Source organism: Ictalurus punctatus, chromosome 17, assembly GCF_001660625.3.
Source record: "Ictalurus punctatus breed USDA103 chromosome 17, Coco_2.0, whole genome shotgun sequence".
Classification (NCBI taxonomy): Eukaryota; Metazoa; Chordata; class Actinopteri; order Siluriformes; family Ictaluridae; genus Ictalurus; species Ictalurus punctatus.
In genome coordinates, this window is record NC_030432.2 from 6,346,262 (window position 1) to 6,368,727 (window position 22,466).

The 22,466-nt window shown below is 42.3% G+C and overlaps 1 protein-coding gene and 1 long non-coding RNA gene across 16 annotated transcripts in view; both read right to left on the reverse strand.

Moving 5' to 3' along the window:
* Positions 1-3,345: 3,345 nt before the first annotated feature.
* On the reverse strand, positions 3,346-3,915 carry LOC128635278 (uncharacterized). The gene is made up of 2 exons (XR_008398219.1): positions 3,646-3,915; positions 3,346-3,552 (listed from the first exon to the last, which is right to left on the reverse strand). It is a non-coding gene; the product is annotated as an uncharacterized LOC128635278 (long non-coding RNA).
* An 8,966-nt stretch (positions 3,916-12,881) lies between these two features.
* The window catches only part of phldb1b (pleckstrin homology-like domain, family B, member 1b), a 78,498-nt gene continuing 68,913 nt past the window's right edge, over positions 12,882-22,466 (reverse strand). For 11 of the 15 annotated variants that reach the window (XM_047161524.2, XM_047161529.2, XM_047161523.2 and 8 more), the window contains 6 exons: positions 22,368-22,458; positions 22,100-22,246; positions 17,911-18,130; positions 16,635-16,720; positions 16,312-16,341; positions 12,882-14,141 (listed from right to left, as the gene is read on the reverse strand). In XM_047161524.2, coding sequence (XP_047017480.1) covers positions 14,001-14,141; positions 16,312-16,341; positions 16,635-16,720; positions 17,911-18,130; positions 22,100-22,246; positions 22,368-22,458 — 715 coding nt within the window. In that variant the 3' untranslated portion in view covers positions 12,882-14,000. The remainder of the gene's footprint in view (positions 14,142-16,311; positions 16,342-16,634; positions 16,721-17,910; positions 18,131-22,099; positions 22,247-22,367; positions 22,459-22,466) is intronic. The other 4 variants (XM_047161525.2, XM_047161535.2, XM_047161527.2 and 1 more) reach the window with 1 other exon arrangement.

The following is a 22,466-nucleotide window of genomic DNA, read 5'->3' on the forward strand; positions in this document are numbered from 1 at the left end:
AAGGGGAGAACCCGGTACTGCCAGTGGCCGGTGGCCGTGCTAAAGGCTGTCTTGGGCCTTGCCTCCGGTGCGAGCGCCACTTGCCAATAGCCTTTGGTGAGGTCCAGGGTCGATATGAATCGGGCTCTCCCCAGCCTCTCAATCAGGTCGTCCACTCTGGGGAGGGGGTAGCTGTCAAACTCCGACACCTGGTTCAGCCTCCGGAAGTCATTGCATAGCCTCATGCTCCCATCCGGCTTCGGCACGACGACGATGGGGCTGGACCAGGGGCTGCTGGACTCCTCGATGATGTGGTCCCGCAGCATGCGACTGATTTCCTCCTCGATGGCCTGGCGCCGGGCCTCGGGGACACGGTATGGCCTTTGTCTCACCACTACACCGGGAGGAGTCTTGATTTCATGCTGGACCAGCTGAGTCATTCCCGGGGCAGCCGAAAACACATCTGCAAACTGGTCGGTCAGCTCGGTAAGCTCCTGTCTTTGGGTGGGGGTGAGGTCCTCCCCGAAGCCGACCAAGGTACCCTTGCCCCGGTCCGAGTCCTGAACTGCGAACGCCGACACCACCGGGGTTGGTTCCACCCACTTTTTCAGCAGGTTTATGTGGTATAGCTTCCCGTCCTTCGGCTTACCGGGTTGCTGTAGGCGGTAGTTGACTGGGCCCCGGCGCTCGAGGACAGTGTATGGACCTTGCCCCCGGGCGAGGAACTTGCAGGCGCTGCTGGGCACTAACAGGAGGACCCGGTCCCCCGGCTGGAATTCCCGGGGCTGTGCGGGGCGGTTGTATACCTTCTTCTGCTCCTCCTGCGCCGCCAGCATGTGCTCCCGGACGATGGGGCCCACCCTGTCAATCCTGGCTTGCATGTCCTGCACGTACTCGACGACGGAGCGGAACGGGGATGGTTGCTCCTCCCCAGGCTTCGCGGGCTACATCCAACAATCCCCGCGGCCGCCGCCCGAACAGGAGCTCGAAGGGCGTGAAGCCCGTGGACGCCTGGGGGCACTCCCGAACGGCGAAGAGTACGTAGGGGAGGAGGAGGTCCCAGTTCCTCCCCTCCTCGTCCACCACCCGGCGCAGCATCCGCTTGAGGGTCTGATTGAACCTTTCAACAAGTCCGTCGGTTTGGGGGTGGTAGACGGACGTCCGGAGGTGCTTCACCTGTAACATACGACACAAATCCGCCATTAGCTTCGAGACAAACGGCGTACCTTGGTCGGTCAACACGTCCTTGGGGATCCCCACTCGACTGAAGAGGAGTACCAGCTCCCTGGCGATGTTTTGCGAGGTGGCCTTGCGGAGCGGCACCGCCTCAGGGTACCGAGTGGCGTAGTCGACCAGGACCAGGATGTATTCATGGCCCCGGGCCGACTTGGGTAGGGGCCCCACGAGATCCATGCCCACTCGCTCAAACGGGACACCGATGATGGGCAGGGGTATCAGGGGCGCCGGCGGGGGCCTCCGCGGGGCCGTGCGTTGGCACTGCGGGCACTGTTGACAAAAGGTCCGGACCTCCGCGTCCATCCCGGGCCACACGAAGCGGTCCCGCAGTTTCTCCAGGGTATTTCGGGCCCCCAGGTGGCCGCCGAGGGGATGGGTGTGGGCTAGGTGTAATAAGATGGCTGTCTTGGCTCGGGGCACCACCAGTAGGTCCACCTGCTCCCCGCGGCGGCAGGCCCGTTGGTACAGGAGCCCCCCTCGGACGAGGAAGTACGATGTGGGGAGCCTCAGGTCTGGGCTCTGGTCGACCCCCTCTATCACCCGTACCTGGGCCCAGCAGTGCTTCAGTCGGTCGTCCTCCTTCTGTTCCCGACCGAACTTTCCCTCCCGGTTTACCTGGGGAAAGACAGATGACAGAGGGTTAGTAGTTTGGGGGGTCTTACCTTCTGAGGTGGCCTCTCCGTCGTCCTGGGCCAGGTAGGCCGGCCGGGTTGGGATCCCCTTCCCCCGCCGCCGCGGTCTCCAGGACTCGGCTCTCGGTACCACCCGGAATCCTGGCCAGTCTCGTCCCAGGAGGAGGGGCACGGGGAGTTCGGGGATGATTCCGACCTGGAGGGGCCAGGTGCTGGCTTCGCTCCGGATCTGGACCTCAGCTGAGGGGACCTCCCGGGTGTCCCCATGGACGCATGTCACGGTAAGCGTCCCGCTTGGTCGGCGCCCCTCAGGCAGGATGGAGGGTTGGGCAAGGGTCACCGTGCTCCCGGTGTCCAGTAGGGCGGTTACCGGTCTCCCTTCGACCCACACCGTCACGGAGGGCGCCTCCGGCGGTTGCTGCTGATGGAGGGCGCAGCCTGCCAGCCATGGTTTTGTAAGCAGCCGGGCGGCTTCCCTCTCCGGCTCTGTAGGCATGGGCTCGTCTCGGGGGTGTTCACAAGTGGGCGCCCTCTATGGGTTCCTCCAGATGCGGGGCCGGGTCTGGCGGTCAGACCGGGGGCCCTGGGCACCGAGGGGCCGATCGAGGTGCTGCTGCTCCCCGGAGTCGAGCTCCAGGGTGGCCAAGGTTCGCTCCAGGGCAGTCAGGAGTTCCTGGGGCGTAGTTGGGGCGTGGGCCCCCACGGCCTGTCTCTCTGCCCGGGGTAGTGCTCTCAGGAAACGGTCGACCGCCACCTTCTCCGCCACCTCCGAGGCGGTATGCCGATCCGGTCGGAGCCATCGTTTGGTGATCCGGAGGAGGGCGTTCATCTGGCAACGTGGTCGAGCACCTGTTCGATAAACCCAACGATGGAATTCAGTAGCGGCCCGGCCAGGGGTTCGGCCACACCACGCCAGGACTCCCTCCTTCATCGCCAGGTAGTCCGTAGCCTCCTCCGGGTCGAGGGCATAGTAGGCTGTTCGGGCCTCTCCCGTGAGCAGGGGACCAAGGGCACGGGGCCAGTCGTCACGGTCCCACCCCTCCCGGCAGGCGATACTCTCGAAGGTCTCGAAGTACGCCTCAAGGTCCTCTTCGGGGCCAAGGGGGGGTAGTAGGCGGCGGATCTCGCTGGTTGCGTCGGGGAGAGGCGTGGAGGCGGCGGGGGTCTCAGTCCTCATGGCGATCAGTGTCTGTGTGGCGACCTGAAGGCTTTCGGCGAGCTGCTGCGTCACGGCGTGCTGCTGGAGGCTGGTCTCCAGCAAGTGTTGCAGGGTGGGGTCCATTTTTTTTTTTTTTTTTTTCCTCTCTCTCTCGCGGGTTTATTTATAAACTTTTTTTTTTTTTTTTTTTTTTTTTGTGGTTTTCTTTTGATGGGTTTTTTTTTTTTTTTTTTTTTTTTCTTTGCAGTAGGCGGGTCTGTACTACGCCTGCATCCTCCACCAGTTGTGAGGAATTAGCCCGGGGAAGGGCGGCGTACAGACCCACAGGAGACCAAAGGGTGGTTGCAGACGGTGCTTTATTGTGGCTAGGGTGAGGTGAACGTGTGATAAATGGAAGAGTGCGGGGGTTTGTGAAGGCGTGACGGCCGGCGGAGTCGACTCGTGGCGGAGGCAGGATTCCCGAGGCGGGGCGGGGGTTTTCCCGGGCCGGCGTCCTCCGTGTGTGCGACTCTCACTATCCGGCGGTCTCGTCCGCGCTTACGACTCCTGGAGAGAGGGAGAGAGAGAGAGAGAAGAATTTAGCGTGAGGCGTGAGGTTACCGTCGTGATCGGAGGTTGCGAATCGCTGCAAACACGCACGGAGTCCGTTTTGACGCCACGATATTCTCTTCCCCTTCCCGGCCGGAAGCGCGCTCTTTTATCCTCCTCCGTCGTCGCCTGAGTGGTGGGACTTCCCCGTTGGATCCGCCAATCGCGGGCCGGAGTCGCGTCAGCCCCGCCCTGCCGCGGCGGTCCTTCCAGCTGGCGGAATGTTCGGCAGGAAGCTGCCCACGTCGTGCCGGTGCGGCAGTCGGAGAAGGAGCGTTTTCCCTCTGGTGTGCGCCGGATCTCTGCCCGTCGCGACTATATATATATATATATATATATATATATATATATATATATATATATATATATATATATATATATATATATATATATATATATATATATACACACACACACACACACACACACACACACACACACACACTCAGCAAAAAAAGAAACGTCCTCTCACATTCGACTGTTTTTATTTGTATTAACATAAAAACATTCAACAGCTGAGATATAAATTGAACAAGTTTCACAGACATTTGAGGAGTAGAAATGGAATAATGAATCCCTGAACAAAGCAGGGGTCAGTATTAAAAGTAACAGTCAGTGTCTGCTGTGTTTTCTCCAGCTGCTTTAAATACTACAGTGCATCTCATCCTCATGGACTGCACCAGATTGGTCAGTTCTTGCTGTGAGATGTTACTCCACTCTTCCACCAAGGCATTTACAAGTTCTCGAACACGTCTGAGTGGACACACGGTTAAATGTAATTTTCCACTGCAAGGATGATCAGCTGTCCTTCCTGTCTCCCTGTAGCACTGTCTTAGGTGTCTTACATTACAGACAATGCAGTTTATTGCTCTGTCCACATCTGTAGTCCTCATGTCTCCCTGCAGCAGGCCTATGACATGTTTACGCAGGTGAGCAGGAACCCTAGACATCTTTCTTCTGGTGTTTTTCAGAGTCAGTAGTAAGGTCTTTTTAGTGTCCTAAGCTGTTGTAACTGTGATCTTAATTGCCTACCACCTGTAAACTTTTAGTGTCTTAAGGACTGTTCCAGAGGTGCATGTGCAATAATTGTTTATGGTTCATTGAGCAAGCATGAAAAACATTGTTTAAATCCTATACGAAATGGGTTTTAGCGGTATGGGAGCAAGGGGGCGAGCCACTTCACACAAGTGATTCATGGAGCTGTTCCTCTGTGTGTTTGATCAGTCATCTGAGGGCAAAGAGGCCAAGGAGTTACTCCTGACCATTGTTCAGGCCAAGTAGAAGAATTCGCCCTCAAGTTCCTCATGATCGCGTCTGGGTTAAGGTTGGAAAAACATAGCCATGAAAGCCACATTTTGCAGAGCTTTCAACACTGAAATTCTGATTGAGATGGCCTTCCGCAATGACCAGCTCACACTTGATTCCCTTATTGATCTTGCCATCTGGCACGATCACCTACTCCACAGCTGTTGCCCCCACCAGGAAGAGAGAGGTCTTCCAAGCGCCAGTGCTCCCACTGGAGCCATGCGGCTAGGACGTGCTAATATATATACAGTGTTGGGTGAATTACTCAGAAAAAGTAATCCACTACAGATTACTAATTACTACTTTCAAATTGTAATCTGATTACATTACTAATTACTGCATGTAAAAAGTAATCAGATTACTAATTACTTTACGTTCATGTTACTTTCAAAACCTATCAAACCTACAAAAATACACAACAAAGTGAAACTCAGTTCTTTCAGTAATTTTAGCACGTGTCAATGTATGACATGATCGGAAAAAGTTGGATTTATAATAAAACATGCCTTGGATGTTGTCACTGTTTGTAGGACTACCAGACTGTTTAAAATATTGAATTTTTCTAAATATAAAACTGGGCTAGTCTGGTGTCGCTAGCCAAGGGAAGGCACAAGTAAGCTATGGGTTCAGCTGCTACAATGCCATGCAAAGTATATTATCGTTCATTATGCTCTGCTCATATCATGTTCACGTAAACTGGAACTCATATAGCCATTTACACACCTTGTTTTCCTGCTCAGCATATTGTTTCAGTTTCAGTAAATAAAAATATCGGTGTTTATCAATTTTTCCCCCTCACACTGATTGTATGAGCTAGCGTTTGGCAGAATTGAGAGACTGTTAGCCAATATGACACGAGTATTTCCACGTATTTTCATGTAAACCCTGTCTGATTGGTCTCGCCTCCGTTCACTGAAGATACAAAAATACAACATGGCCTTCTTCTTTTACTGATGTCCAGTTACGTAGTGACAAACCGCTCCAAGAGGAGAATTATTCAGGGCTAAAGAAAAAATCTTTGGGGCAAAACGCAATTTATTTTAAAAATGCATTTTATTTAATATTGTTTTCTTTACAATAAATTTGTAACGCAAGTAACGTCATTTTATTGACATCAGTAACTAAACAAATTACATACATTAAAAATGTAAGGCGTAATGTGTAATATTATATATATACACACACACACACACACACACACACACACACACACACAAACAAACAGTGCTGTGGAAAACCATTTGCCCCATCCTGATTTCTAAGATAAAACAAAGGCACCTGAATAAAAACAAAATACAGTTTTTAAATGATAATGTTATTTATTGAAGCAAAAAAGTTATCCAATAACAACTGGGTCTGTGTGAAAATGTATTTGCCCCTATAGTGACTAATTCCCTAAATCTATGAAACTGCATTCATAATGGGGTTCAGCTGGACTAGACACAACCAGGCCTGATTACTGCAAACCCTGTTCAATCACATCAACACTTAAACAGAACTTTTTCAACAGCATGAAGTTGGTTAAAAGGTCTTAACCAGTAACACACTATGCCAAAGTTGAAAGAAATTCCAGAAATGATGAGGAAGAAAGTGACTGAAATAAATCAGTTTGCAAAGGGTTACAAAGCTATTTCAAAGGTTCTGTGGTTCCACAGAACCACAGCGAGAGCAGTTATCTCCAAATGGAAAAACTTGGCACTTTAGTGAACCTTTCCAGAAGTGTCCGACCTTCCAAAATTCCTCCAAGAGCACAGCAACGACTCATCAAAGAAGTCACAAAAGAGCCAAGGACATCATCAAAGGAACTACAGGCCTCTCTTGCATCAGTAAATGTCACTGATCATGACTCCACTATCAGAAAGACACTGGGCAAAAATAGAATTCATAGAAGGGAGGCGAGGCAAAAACCACTGCTAGCCCAGAAGACCATTAAGGCTCGTCTGAATTTTGCAAAGACACACCTTGATGATCCTCAAACCTTTTGGGAGAATGTTCTGTGGCTTGATAAGTTGAAAGTGGAACTGTTTGGAAGACAGGGGTCATGTTACATCTGGCATAAACCAAACACAGAATTCCACAAAAAGAACATCACACCTACGGTCAAGCATGCTGGTGGAAGTGTGATAGTGTGGGGATGCTTCAGGGTCTGGGCAACATGCAGTAATTGAGAGAAACATGAATTCTGAACTCTCTGAATTCAGAAAATCCTAAAGGAACTCTGGTCTTCAGCCCATAAACTGAAACTCAAGAGGATTATGCAGCAAGACAATGATCCAAAGCATAGGAGTAAGTCCACCTCTGAATGACTACAAAAAAGCAAAATGAAAGTTTTGGAGTGGCCTAGTCAAAGTCCTGATTTGAACTAATTATAATGCTGTGGCAGGATCTTAATCAGGCAGTTCATGCTCAAAAACCCTCCAGTGGGGCTGAACTAGTGCAGTTCTGCAAATATGAGTGGGCCAAAATTCCACCACAGCGATGTGAAAGACATGATGTTAATAGACAGTTATTTACATGTATTTGACCATTTCTGCACATGCCTAGTGTCTAACATAAACATTAAATATGAAATGCTAATATTCATCACACTTAACCCTAGGGACTTTGGGTCAGGAGGATTATGGGTCTCTATTGAAGTAGACACGAGCTCTTGTGAATCCTGTTTCTGCTTTCTGCCCTGCAGTTTCCCCTGTAAGGTATAGGCTACGCCTCAAGCATTGTGCAGTGTCTGATTCAACAGCAAAATGCCTCTGGCAGATTCCTCTCTACATAGATGCTGAATGTGTTGCGTTCTCGTTGCTCACTTACTGTTTGCCCCAGATCAATCCACCCCAGCCACAGTATTAACGGTGTAAGGAGTCACCAGTTCAGACTGATTCACCAATCTTAGTTTAAACAATATGTCTGGATGGATTTAAAGGGATCTGTATAAGTTTGCACAGTGTTGAAACATATTTCAATCTTTCACACTATATTACACTATAGTAGCGACTCAGACTCAATCACTATGATTTAAACCTCAATCCAACCTCACACTGGCCAGTAAATGTTGCTCTACCAGGAGTCTCAGCTGCACTAATGATAAACACCAGGCAGGTGGCAAGGGCTGCATTATTCTTTCTAATACTGCACGTTTTAATTATTTTTAGCAATGTAAGACTATCAGGACTTCTGTAGTGGTATGTGATGAAAGCAGGTACAAAGGAGCATAACAAGAGCCCAACAACATCAGTGTCAAACTGATGGTCAGCTACAAGATGGAAAAATTTTCTGCAGGCCATGAGTGACATTTTAAAGGGATTCTTTGATTTCTTTTGTACTCTTGTTGCATGCTCATCTCTCCTTTATTTCTACAGATTTACTGTTACTTGTTTGAGAAGAATGGCAGTAATTGTATCATGGTAATACTCGTCTCTATAGAGTACTACAAAGGCAAAACTCATTCATCTTCCCTATCTATAATTGCGTTATCTTGATCAGGGCTGTGGTGGATTGAGGAACACTGGGTGTAAGGCAGGGATACACCCCAGTACACCCCAGATGGGATGACAGTTCCATGTACTTGCACATTTGCACACATTCACACCTAGGGACAATTTAGCATAGCCAGACCACCTACTGGCATGTTTTTAGGGAGGTAGGAGGAAACTGGAGAACCCAGAGGAAACCCACGCAGAAACAGGGAGAACATGTGAAACGCCACACAGACAGTATTCTGAGCTCAGGATTAATCCATGGACTCTGGAGCTGTGAGACAGCAATGCTTCCTGCTGCACCAGAGTGCTGCCCAAACTATGCTCAGTAATTCAAAATTTAGTTCTGACGGAAAAATCGTTGAAGCTCTTGTTTGTCTTGCCATGTTCATTCTTGCTCTATTTGAGAAAAATGCATGGTGTGAACATTTTTTCAGGAGACTTAAAATTTTGGACTTATTTTTTTCGGTGTCACTGTTAGCACAGTTATTCAAATTCACTAGGACAGACATTCAGACTTTTTCCCATAACGCCTACTTCCCAGTTGTCAAAAAACTGAAATGGGCTTCCAGAGAGTGCCAGATAATATCAAACAGTTCAAAATACCCATGCAAATATCGACTGGCTCATCAGCTGTTTTTATTATGAAAATTAGAGGACTCTTTTGGTGCATTTTAGGGTACTTTCCAGCATACTCCACCATTAAAATGGAGAGTTCCTATACAAAATGCAAAACGAGTGGCAGGTCTGATGCAGTCTTTAAAAAAAATAATAAATTATATATATATATATATATATATATCAGTTTTACAGAAATATATAAATTCCAGATATAAATTTTAAACTTCTAAATTTATCCCTAATGAACAAGCCATAGGAGATGGTGGCAAGGAAAAATTCCCTGAGACAACACAAGGAAGAATCCTTGAGAGGAACCGAAAGGGAACCCATCCTCATCTGGGTGACACCACCAGTGCAATTGTAAATAATTTCCCTTTAATAACTGTATACTATATAGTCAAATAGTGCAATTGTGTAACCAGGAACATATGATCAACTTATGAGTTGGAGCTCGGAGTCATTTCTGAATTCATTACAGTTTTAATTCAAAGTCTATTTTGTTGAAGTTATTAACTGTTCAATGATGGAGACTTGTCTGCAAAACTGTATCGCAATTGCAGTCAGAAGGCTATTTAAGAAATCATCTTTATGGTCTCTATTTAGTACCATCCACAGTAATCTCACTGATCTTTAGGCTGTCCATGAGGGGCCATCCTCAGCAGCAGTGAGTGATTTTCAAGTGATGAGAACTCCAACCAGAAGGCTGGCAGGTCCAAAGAGCAGAGGGGTCAGGATGACTGGTATCTCAGAACTAGCATATGACAGAGCGAGAGAGAGAGAGAGAGCGAGAGAGAGAGAGAGAGAGAGAGAGAGAGAGAGAGAGAGAGAGAGAGAGAGAGAGAGAGAGAGACAGAGACAGAGAGGTACAGAGAGAGAGACAGAGAGAGAGAACATTATCAGGTATGCTCATTGTCACCTAATGTTTAAAGACATTATTTCACCCACTAACCCACCATCCAAAAAACCCCACCACTTACCTGGCATTTCATACCTGGATTGAAAGCTGCCAGATACAGAACTGCCACTGTGCAGGACCAACATGAGAAGATTGACATTGAACACAAGTACACATTTGCTGTTAATCAGGCCAGCTGGTTTTGTACCAGGAGCAGTTTGTATCAGCAGTTAGGTTTTGCTTAGGAGCTAGTTGTATGCAAGAGTTTCATCTATTTGACAGATCATTTAATTCACGACTGACAAGCATGTCTTTAATGTTTTGTCCCATCTGGATTAGATGAGATTTCCTGAAAGGGAAAGTCTAAGGAAGTAATTATAATCGGAGCCACTGTGTTTGGCAGTGGTTAGCGGTCAGTACTGCTGACATGGGCCATGACATCATCCGTGACCTTCTCAGGATAGGAATGAGGAATCTGTAGGTTTATAATGAATGTTAGTTTTCAATGTGGAATTTTCTGACCTCAGTGTGACGCCTGTGGCAGGGTGTGTGATACTCCATGTATATTGCAGGGCTGTGTGAAATGTGGGGAAAGAGGAAATAAAAAGCTGGAGCTCTTCAGTTGTGCGAGTAACAAATCCAAAGATGTCATCAATATATATAATAAAGATTTAAAATTTTATATATATACTTATATTAAAATAATTTCAGCGGGTGGCTCCCTTCCAGTGATTCTTCGAATACATTCTGAAAAAGAGATCTCAGTATGTCTTCATTAGAAATGACTGTGTGCAGGTTTTTGCGGTCCAGACTGTTGCAGGGACTCATTCAGGTATCCGTAGAAAATATGAGGAGTCTTAAACAAACGGAGCTAAAGACTAAACAATGGGCTGGATGGAGATCATCAGATATTATTTCTCTGTAACAATGGTTATAGGCACAAGATGAAGTCTGATCAGTTTTGACAAAGGCAAAATATCTGGTGTGCCAAGCCTGTGTACAAATTGTGTTATCCGCTTATCCACAGCTGTGTAGGTTTCACATTTTATGCAACTGCTCTTTTCCAGCTGATATTTTTCTAATTAGATTTGTTAAGTTGTGAATATTTTATTACATATTCTGGAGTGATTTATTTTAGCCGAGTAACTTTAATAGTTAGGATTGCAACAGTTTTGTAAATGCAATGAAACCTGTATAGTTCCAGCTTCACACTGTAGTTGCTGTAGAGCTGATTTAAAAATACTTGCATATTTTTATAACATAAACCCGCCCCCCTCTCCGTCAACCCCTTGTCTCATTGCATATGTACGTGTCCTCACTAGTACACTCTTATAAAAACAAGGTGCCTAGCATTCATAATGTGTACCTCTGGGGCACAATCAATCTCGCTAGAGAATTCAATTAAAGGGACTCTGTCTACCGTAATATATAATTTCAGTCAAGATATTCGATGTTGAATAATAATAATAATAATAATAATAATAATAATAGTAATAATAATAATATCAATTCACACATTATGTAAAGTTTTATTATGTAGCATGTAAAGTTTAGTAAGCATTTTCAATTCGGAGAGTCCATGTCAAATATATGTCTAGTAGAAAGTAGGGCCTGATGGACAAAAAGTTTTGTCCGCGATACTGAATTTAGGAGCTACCACATTTTGAAGACTGATAATACTAGCCAATACACTTTTATATATATCATACATAAAACACACCAATAGTTTTGTTTGTTTGTTCATCTGGGCAATGATCGTCTACTTCTCATACTCACAGAAGACTGAAACTGAATCAATAACCAAAAGCAATCATTTAAATAGTTCATCAAAACAGCACGAATGACATTTTCCGTTTTATTTGACTTATTTTACAGTGAAATGTCCAACCCTTTTAATTACCTAGCTTTACCTGTAACCGTTAAACATGACATCCTACATTGTGTTTATTCAAAACGGCATCACGTTTCTGAATGAGCTTTTCCTACAAACCATTTAAAGAGATATTATCTGTCATTTAATTCAGCTTCAGTGACATGATATATATTTTTATATACAAATTTGACTTAAGACAACTTTGTCAAGTAATGCGTCACTGGAGTAAGAACAGTGAAAGAACCTGACCTACAGATTCACAGATCACACACAACTTCATTTTGTTTAAAAAAATTCAATCATGTGGCCTCTCATTACTGCTATGTTAATATCTTATGGTGTCACTACAGTTATATTTTATTTTAAATAACTGTGGATGTCGGCTTTATTACTGCGATTCTCAGCCCCATACAGCTCTCACTCGATAGTCTCCTGCGTAATGAAGTTGTTTTTGAAAGCTGTGCTGCATAAAATTATTTTAGTCGTTCCAAGAAGAAAAGAGAATGGAATGGTTTCTGGGTTTTTTTAGTTTTTTTTTAATAAACCTGAAAAATTCCATGAAATCCATCTAAAGTGCCACATGAACAGTACCATCATATCATATCATTATCATATCATGTAGTGTCAGCATGTGTGTGTGTGTTAGTAATAAAATAACGGTTAAAGAGAATTTATGCACATTTGTATGCATGTGGTGCATCCCAGTACAATTTGGTTCTCCATGTGCACACAACAGAACACTGAAAAGAAATATACACTGCAGTGAACTTACTCGTATTCTTTTTCCAGACGTGTGGAGGGAAAAAAAAAAAAAAAAAAAAATCTACTGAATTGAAATAAAAACACTGGCAAAACAATCAGGATCAATAGAACTGGTGTCAGTATTTTGGCCATTTTAAATGCATGCAGAGGAAATTTCAGGGAAAACTCTCACAAAATAAAACCTACATAAACTACATTTTATAAACACTTTGATCCAGATGATCACACTTGAAAATCACAGCATAGTTCAGTCCAGAGGACCAAGTCGAACATGAGCCAAGTCAGATTTATTATTATAATCTGTCTATGAAGAACTTCAACATCCATTAACTCAAAAAGCTAATAACATTGACTCTCATTTCTGTTTTTTTTTTTTGTTTTGAGCTGATAAATTACTTGTGTTTACTTATCACGTTCCCATCATGCCTTGTGCAAACGACTGTTATGAATAGTCACAATAATAGATCTCTTGAGAATAAAAATACATTTTAAACAGTGATTGTATTTCTGGCGTTATGTGGTCCTGCAGGTTTCTCACAACAGTATTGCAGTGATGAAATGTGGAGAAATATCAAGGCACTGAATGATTTGCATTATTATATGAAGGTTAAGTTGGTTAGTTTTGTTCTGTTTTGTTGTTTAATCATGTTCGTCCACCGAGAGCCTTCAGGTGGCAGTGTACTGAAGATGGCTGCTTCCTTTAAGAAGTGAAGGCTGAAGATGAAGTCAGGACTTGGCAAATAGACTCTATTATACAGCACGTATATGTGTGTTGACATACAGGTGATGTTTTGCTGGTTACACACAAACATACAGTGGGATGCAGGTGAACAGGAGCTGCTAATGAGCTTCGGTGTTTGACTTTCCTGTTTTAGTAATATTGGGTGTCTGATATGTTTGCCTTCACATCATCTCTACATGTACGATCTGCATATCCATAACCACTCTCATTATGTGTAGGACAAATCATTTATATTTATATAAAAACCCAAACAAACAAACATAAAAAAACAGTCCAGAATGGCTTGACGTCATTTGGCTATACCACATACTAAATGTGGAAAATGTTCTACAGACCGAAAAAACAACCACACAAACCACAAATACATACATCTGTTAAGCAGTTGTCAAAGAAATGTATGCATACTAAAAAAAAAAAACCTGAAATGTCAGATCTCTGTTGACCTAAAAGCAAAGGTGATTTAACACAATCAACTGTTCCTCTGTTTTCTGTTTTTTAAATCTTGTAGGAATCACTTTTGAAATCCAGGAAGGTGTAGAAAACCTTTGACGACTGTCTGACAACTGTACATCCGAGCTGAATATACAACTTATATTCAAAAGAAAGAAATACAAAATAAAAATAAAAAGGCTTTCCTCCTCGTAGGAATCAATAGAGCCGGTAAACAGGAAGATGAGTCACTTGAAGTTTCCCCTGGTGCAACCATTTGACCTTTCTTTACCTCCTCGGATGACTTTAGTTCATGAACTGCGTGTAGCCCTCTGCTCCTGTTACGATCACGTCCATCCAGATCCTCATGGCCTCTGCAGACGGAGCCACCATGTAGTACAGTCTGTCATGGGTCTTTACACAGAAGGTCAGGGAGGGGTTGGGGCTCTGATGGCAAGACACAAGAGTGAAATTAGCCACAGGAGCAATCCCTTTCAGCCCGGAGCATCTGTTGTTATGGTTTTAATACACCTTATCAGCCAAAAGAAATCTGAAAGACATTCTTGCATGCAGGACAATCACAGCAGCTAATGCTTCAGTTTTAAACAGAGGTTAATCATGCTAGTCAAAACATTAGTGGTGCAGAACATCACATGACTTTTTTTAAAAATGCATATTCTGTTCATTTATGGCACACGATTTGATATGTACAGTAAAAGTCGTATTTAAACCTTTGTGCAACCTGTATCCGACTGCCGGGGTCCAGCTGTGAGCCTACTTGCAAGCCATAGATCAGTAAATCAGGGCTGTCTGATGAAGCTAAGCAGGTTCTGATAATCGATAGCTGATCGACCAGATTATACCACAGCTCAGTTGAATTCACAACTCTGATTCATTTTCTATAACAGCAATAGTGGAAGCTGTAATTCAATCACAAGTTTATATTAATTAACGCGCTTGTTCCAACATGTTTCAATAGTAACAGCTATAGGGACTTGGCAGACACTCCACGCAACTTCAAAGACGAATAATAAAAGATTCAAAACATGTTATTTAACAAAAAAACCGAAAAAAACAACAAAAAAAACCCCTAGAATCATTGATATGGTGAAGCTTTCTGTAAGGACATGTTTATTTAACATTTATAGAAGGAGTTTTGGGTGTCAGAATGTTGCAACAGCCTTCAACCAAGTTTTCCACCGCGGGAAAGTCTTCAGGAAAGAGGACTTGCATTTTGTGCTTTCTCTGTAATAGAACAAGCTGTGTTTTTGCTTCTTATTAGCATTTTTATAAAGAAAGAGAGAAAGAAAGAGAGGCTGGTGAGTGAACGCCTGTTTTGTTACAGGAACTAACTAGTTTCGTGGACATTCTACACATCAAATGTAACTATAAATGGATAAAATGCATAATGTGAAAATTTCCAATAAATGAAAAAAAATAATCATTGGCAAATTGCTGTATTATATAAGGAAGGAACACTTTGGTTCTGCAGCTATAGGAAAAATAATAACAGTAATTTCCCAAACCCGGCTGGGCCACGTCACACCACCCTGTCATTGATAATGCAAGTAAAATATAAGGAGAGAAAAAAAAAAAAAAAAAAATTGCAAGTGTCCACAGTAACAATACTCTACATGCTTAATATGTAAAGAATGAAACTGCAAGTCCCATAATGTTTCATTCTTTAACTATTAAAACATGTAAAATACTGTTACCGCACACACGTAGAAATTTCTCCTTAAATATTACTGCATGCCATTCAGGAGACAACTGTCTAGGCAGACACTTTGGGCAGCGTTTCTAGGCTTTTCCCCTGAAATAATGGCAATCCCATTCTAAAGACAGCATAAGACAGTTGTCTTCCAAGGCTCATTATTTCGGCCAAATTTGAAGGAAGCACTGCATAGATGCTTCTTGGTGAAGGCAAGCTGACTATTCTGTTCACCAGATGAGAGTTTCATAAAAATATATATTAAAAAAAAAAAAAAAAAAAAAAAAAAAAAAAAAAACTGAAAAAGTGGTGGTCAGGATTGACATTGGGCATAATTTGCTAGCTAGCTTGTGATTCATAAATAATTATAAATAGGTAACATTAACCTATTAGACAATAATAATAATAATGATGATGATATTATTATTATTATTATTATTATTAATAATAATAATAAAATACAATTTATACCAGCATAAACCTAGACACCACTTTCTGTACACCCATAGTCTAGGTTTACACCAGTATAAAATATACACAGACAAAAACTCACATATGCAGTTAAATATGATATCCACACTTATGAACGCGCGCACACACACACATCTCTACGAAAGTGAGGAGGCAGCAGTGTGCTGCAGGTAAATGGATCAGAAAAACCCCACAAATATTTCCCCCATTCCCTATTTGCCACCACACAATCAGACCTGCCCTAAAACCATTCAACTTTGTGGCCAAGGGAAATCTGGAATAAGCCCGACCGCTCCAAGGCTGACTCTGTGACTAATTCACCTCAATGAGGATTGAAAGGCTTTATCTTAGCAAAAGAATTTATAATTCAGTTCAGCTTTGTCTGTGAGCAAAAGGAGGCTTGATTGCATGCAAAACACGTTTCGAAATACATACACTAGTCAAGTTCAGGTTGAAAAATCCTTTCTGTGGAAACAGCCAGCAGAATGAAAGAATGGTCAGAAAAGAACGGTGGAGAGGGGGGAAAAAAAAACAAATACAAAACCGCTAACAAGTGAGAAAGAAATTTATGGAAAGTAAATGAACGAAATGAAATAAGGATAAAAAAGAAGAAATAAAAAAGGCAGCAATTACAGAGAGGATCGTAGTGTGAAAGCTCAGAAGCAGCAGCAGTGTGTGAAAATGCGTGTGTAGCTTTATTACAGAGAGGGAGAATCAGCTGGGAATCAGTGAAAGCGTTCCTTAATGGGATGATTTACCTTTGTGGCGCTGCGTAAATGGTCGTAGTAAACTTCCTCAATGGCCTGGAAATAGATAACTCCTTTCAGCTTGGTCTCATGCTTGTCTGTGAAGGAGGCAGAAACAACAATATGAGCAAAAAAAAAGTGCAAGACTGAAGTCTAAACAATGTTCTGTTCACCTTCTCACACTGATCCATACCTCTTTTCCTATATTTTGAGATGAAGATTAAATATATTGGTTATATACATTATATACATATACTTTTTTTAACGTTACAATCATTAATAATGTGCCAATATGAGAGTTATTATACAGTTGTGGAAATTCTCATTTGGGGGTCTTCCGATGTGTGAGAGAGTGTGTGTGTGTGTTTGTGTGTGTGTACAGATGGGAGTGCAAATTAGTGATGGTGGTCATGTGACAGGGACTGAAATTGCCTTTTGAGTTGCATTTATTTTTTTTGCATTTACCAGTCATTTTAAAAACGTATTTAATTTAAAACAGTATTTCACACAATCTCTGTCGAACAATATACTGAATGTCTTCATTTTTATAAATTCTCTCTCATTTTTTGTTACAGAAACTGCACATAAATGGTCATGTTGTAAAAATCATTTCCTGCATTATTCCACTTAGGATAATATTGAACACATTTGGACGTGAACAGTAAAAACAAGGGGTAAAACTAGACTGTCTTTAGGAGGCGGCAATATGGGAGGCAGCAATCCAGCCCTGTTATTGAGTTTGCGCCATCTTTTTTGCCCGTGTAACCATCAGGGGTAGAAACCACTATCCCTGCTGAGCACGACGGCTGAGTGTGAAACAGAATTTCCACAGCATTGCGCTCGATTTCATCAGCATCATACAGAACGCGGACGAGCTGCTGGATATTTGTATGCCTCGAGCTATCCCGAGGCTATCGGAAACCACAGCAGCCTTCCCCGAGCTAAAGCCGCCGCTAATTACCGCATCCCCCCACGCTAGCTTCACTATGCCAGGACTCAGCTCTTGAGAAAGATGTCTTATAATTTATATTTATAAAAATAAAAAATAAAAAAAATCAACTGAAAAATCTAAATGCTGTAAAATACTGTAAATCCTTCATTTATTTCACTTTTTGGGTTTAATTTGTTTCCTTACCCTACTCTTCTGCTTCTACATTTGCTGCCAAGTTGAATTTCTGATAAGTGATCTCTTACTTGGCCAATAAAATGGATTCAGTTAAGAATTGTAGGCTCTCATCTCCCAGGGTGGTTTCATGCTTATGGCTCGAGTGCAGACCTGAATACCTACCGGAATAGTAGGAGAATGTGCGTTTAAGGCGATCGAAGACGAACCAGCGCTTCTTCCATGATTTAATCTTTCCACCCATCTTGACCAGGTAGCCCTTACACATCTTTTCTGTGAGGATGATGTGGTAGCAGTTCTCCACGTTGTGACCCGATGACTCGACATGTGAGCGCAGGTCAAATTCCTCTTTGCGGATGGGCAGGTAGCGGGTCATGGGTCGAGCCTTTGACCAAAAAGGAAAGAAAATCTATTTTTAACACTTCCCGAACTCGAACACAGCAGTGTGATTGATTCTACAGACTCATCCAAGATGGCATCCTCGACATCGCCTAATCTGACAGATCAGACATCTATGGATTTATGGAAAGGTCTTCATTCTACATAAAAACATAATCAAGATGAACCAATAAACCTTTTTGTTCCTTTTAGGAGATTAAATCATTTGTTTGCATTGCACGGCTCAGCTTGTGTCCCTGCATTATAAAAAGACACAAAGACCTTATTTGTGCGTAAAGTTAAATGTCTAAGCACACCGACTACAAACGGCACATCCTCAAAGCCGTCTTTCCCTAGGGTGTCAAACTCCTCACTACCCACCCGAACAAAGATTTAAAGTCCCCATCACAGGTGTTCACACCGAGCGCAGTCATGGTAGCCGTAAAGCTGTGAAACCATTAGTTAGGTACAATTTCCACAACCTTTTCCGAACCTATTTCCATAACTTGTGGCCTTTTTAATTGACTTTTTCTGTTAGCACCAGAACATAGTATGTCACAGTACAAATAGCCCAAAAACAACACTAGGCTCATAAAAGTTAAAAATGCATGTACAGAAGACACTGATGTGATGTAGCCATCAAAGGGAAAAACTAACAACAAAATAATAATAAATTCGTAATAAACTCATCTGTGCATGTTTAATCACACAAACACATTTTATACATATATAGTATGCATGCATTTATATACACACACACATACACATACATACACACACACGCGTAATTTCATTTATATATACACAGTCGTGAAAAAAAACAGGTACACCCCATGGAAATTGTTGAATGTTTTGACATATTTGGACAATTGATCCCCTTTGAAACAGTGCCTATTAATAAAGTTGATACACTATCAAATGACACATAAAACTGACATTTTGTAGTAATTTTCACAATTTACATGAACAAAAAAAAACTGATCAGTCGCATGGGAAAAGTAAGTACACCCCATACAATAATCACACCTTCAAATCCATAAAATTAGAATCAGGTGTTCGAGATTGAGTGCCAGTGATTAGAACCTGCTTAGGGAGTGCAGGTGGAACCGGTCTTATTTATACCCCTCTCATATCTAGTGTCTGGTGTTCCCTTTGCTATTGAGGTGTGTAGTGTCATCATACCAAGATCTAAAGAGTTCTAGAAGGCTTTCAGAAAAAAAGGTTGTGGATGGGTATGAGTCTGGCAAAGGATTTAAAAAGATCTCCAAATTATTTTAAATCCATGATTCCACTGTAAGGAAAATCATCTACAAATGGCACAGATTTTTGTCCAGGAGTGGCCGTCCCAACAAATTCAGTCCAAGAGCAGACCATCTGATGCAAAAAGAAGTCTCCAAGAACCCCAAAATTTCATCACAGGATCTGCTAGTAAATCTTGCAACCGTTGGTGTCAAAGTGCACGCTTCTACAATCAGAAAGATATTGCACATATTTGACCTGCGTGGGAGGCGTGCCAGGAAAAATCCTCTGCGAGATTAGTTTGCCAATTAGCATATAGGCAATGGCCAGGCCTTTTGGAATAATGTGCTCTGGACAGATGAATTGAAGATAGAGTTGTTTGGCCACAGTAACAGCAGACATGTTTGGTGCTTTTCAGGAGAAGCACTTCATAGCGACTGTGAAGCACGGTGGTGGAAAAGTTATGGTTTAGGGTTGTTTCGCTGCCTCAGGGACCGGACAGCTTGCATTCATTGATTCAACTATGAATTATGAATCATATCAAAGATTGTTTGAAGATAATGTGAAGCAATCTGTCGGAAAGTTGAAGTTGAACCAAAAGTGGACTTTTCAACAGAATAATGATCCTAAGCACACGAGCAAATCCACCAAATAATGGCTCAAAAATAAGAAACTGAGGGTTATGGAATGACCTAGTAAAAGCCCGGATTTGAATCCCATTGAAATGTTGGGGGGGGGGGGGGGGGTTTAAAACGGGCAGAACATGCAAGAAAACCCTCAAACATTTGAAACTGAAAGAATATTTCATGGAAGAGTGCTCACAGATTCCAGCAAACCGGTTGCCAATTATGCAAAACAGCTACAATAAGTTATTTCTGCTAGGCAGTGGGGGAGGGTGCAATCTTCTGAGGCCAAGGGTGTACTTACTTTTTCCACAGAAGAAAATCACATCTATTGATATTTCTGTAGAATAAATGATTGAAAAAGCTATTTTCCTTGTGGTTTTGCTCAAGTATATTAACTTTATTAATAGGCACTGTTTCAAATATGATCAAATGTTTGCTTGTCCAAATGTGGCAAAAAAAGAGCTAACAATTTCCATGGGGTGTACTTATTTTTTCACAACTGTATATATAAATTACTTGTAACAAGTTATGTTTGTATTAACTGAACGTTAAATCTAATCTAAGTGGTTAAAAGATATCCAATATCCAAGTGGTTAAAATTTCAGCTATTAAAATCTCAATATTTCATGTTAAGAAGGAAATGAATACATCATGAGTATTTTAAATAAACACTGGGGGAAAAAAATTCTCTATACACACACACACACACACACACACACAGTGATAATTTAATGTTTATGCTGTGAAAAAACCAGCCTATTACCTGAAGTCCCGTTACAGGGTTTAGGACTGAACAGCGCCCTCACCCTCAAACTCACCATTAGGGCTGTACAATACATCACTTGCTAATCAGTATAATTATTACAAGAACTTTGTTTCAGGAGCTTGCTTTAAAATACTGCAAGACGCATTTGCAATGTGTAGCAGTATGAAATGCAATATGCTATTATAGTCATCCTTACCCACTATTTGTGATGAGCACAATGAGGGGTATATACAACTTTTTCCCTCTCATAACGACATATATATGATGGCCTCAATTGTTTTACATCTCTCACTATTTATATTTTTACGTTTTGCCAAATTGAAATATACTTCTCTTTTGCATATATCTCAACCACAAGTAAAGTTCTAGAATATTAAATTCTTGTAACCCCCCCCACAATAAATTGCATTTATTTAGTATGAAATAGTAATCACTCGTAATATTCAGTAAATATTGACACACGCTGCAGGGAAAACTGCACATCCCCATCACTGAGCTGTACTGAGAAGCGCTGATACAATATTGATGGTCACGTTACAGGTAGCTGCTTACAGATGCTGTACAAATCTTACGTGAGAATTTCATTAGCTCGGGCTCCCGAGTGCATGCTCTCATGTGGGGCCGCTAAAAAACAATTACATAATATCCGTATGGTACCATGGTCATTTCCAGTGCAGGATATTATTACAACAAATGAGAAGTGTGACCGGCATTTTCACACAAGCACTTTACTGCACGATATCATCTCATTTTAAATCGTTGTGTTTACTTATGTATACAGTTTAAATGCTGATAAACAGCTTATTAAACAAATAAACCAATATAGTTTAATTACAATGCTTTACAACCACCATGAATTTACAAGTTCGGTGTTGTTATTTACTAGGGGTGTAATCATCAGACACGTGATTAATATAAATCGAAGCAACAATCATAAATCATTGATCATAAAACATAATTATACATCAATTATAATTTATATAATTTTGAAATCAACTAGTGATTAGAATTGCGTAAAGATCGATTCTTGAAAAAAAAAAAAAGAAAAAAAAAAGACAGCCAACTGGAGTGTACAAATAATTAATATTTTTAAACTAATGTGTAAATAAGGCAGAATAACTTTAATAATTTAAAAATAGTCCTTCTCTAGATCATCATCATCATCATCATCATCATTTAAGAATTAACAGTAAGCCTACCCTAGATTCTAAACAACATTTGGTCAATTATAAAATAGAGGCTATTAAATATTAAATGAATTCTGTCTGTGGAGCCACGTCTCTGTATAAACACTGAACATCATCCTATCTGTAGTGTATGTACTGCTGATTATCATTCACCTCACCTGAGAGAAGTTCTTTGCTCTCATCTTCACCTCCTTCTCAATCAGCTGCTGCCGGTGCACCGTCTCCTCCTGCAGCCTCTTCTCAGCCTCCTCTCTCCTCTTCCTCTCCTCCTCCAGCAGCTGTTTACGTGCCTGGCTCTCTCGCTCCTACGGTACACACACATACGCACAGCAGAAGAACCACGAGAATTTAGAAACTTGTAGCATTCATCCATCAGTACGGTATTCTATCAATCTTCACATACACAGATTCCAGGGTTTCGCTCACCTTGGACTCGAGGAGTCTGGCCTTCTCCAGATGAGCCTCCTTCAGCAGCTTCTCCATCTCTTCGATTTTCAGCACATCCATCCCACTTGCACTGGGTCA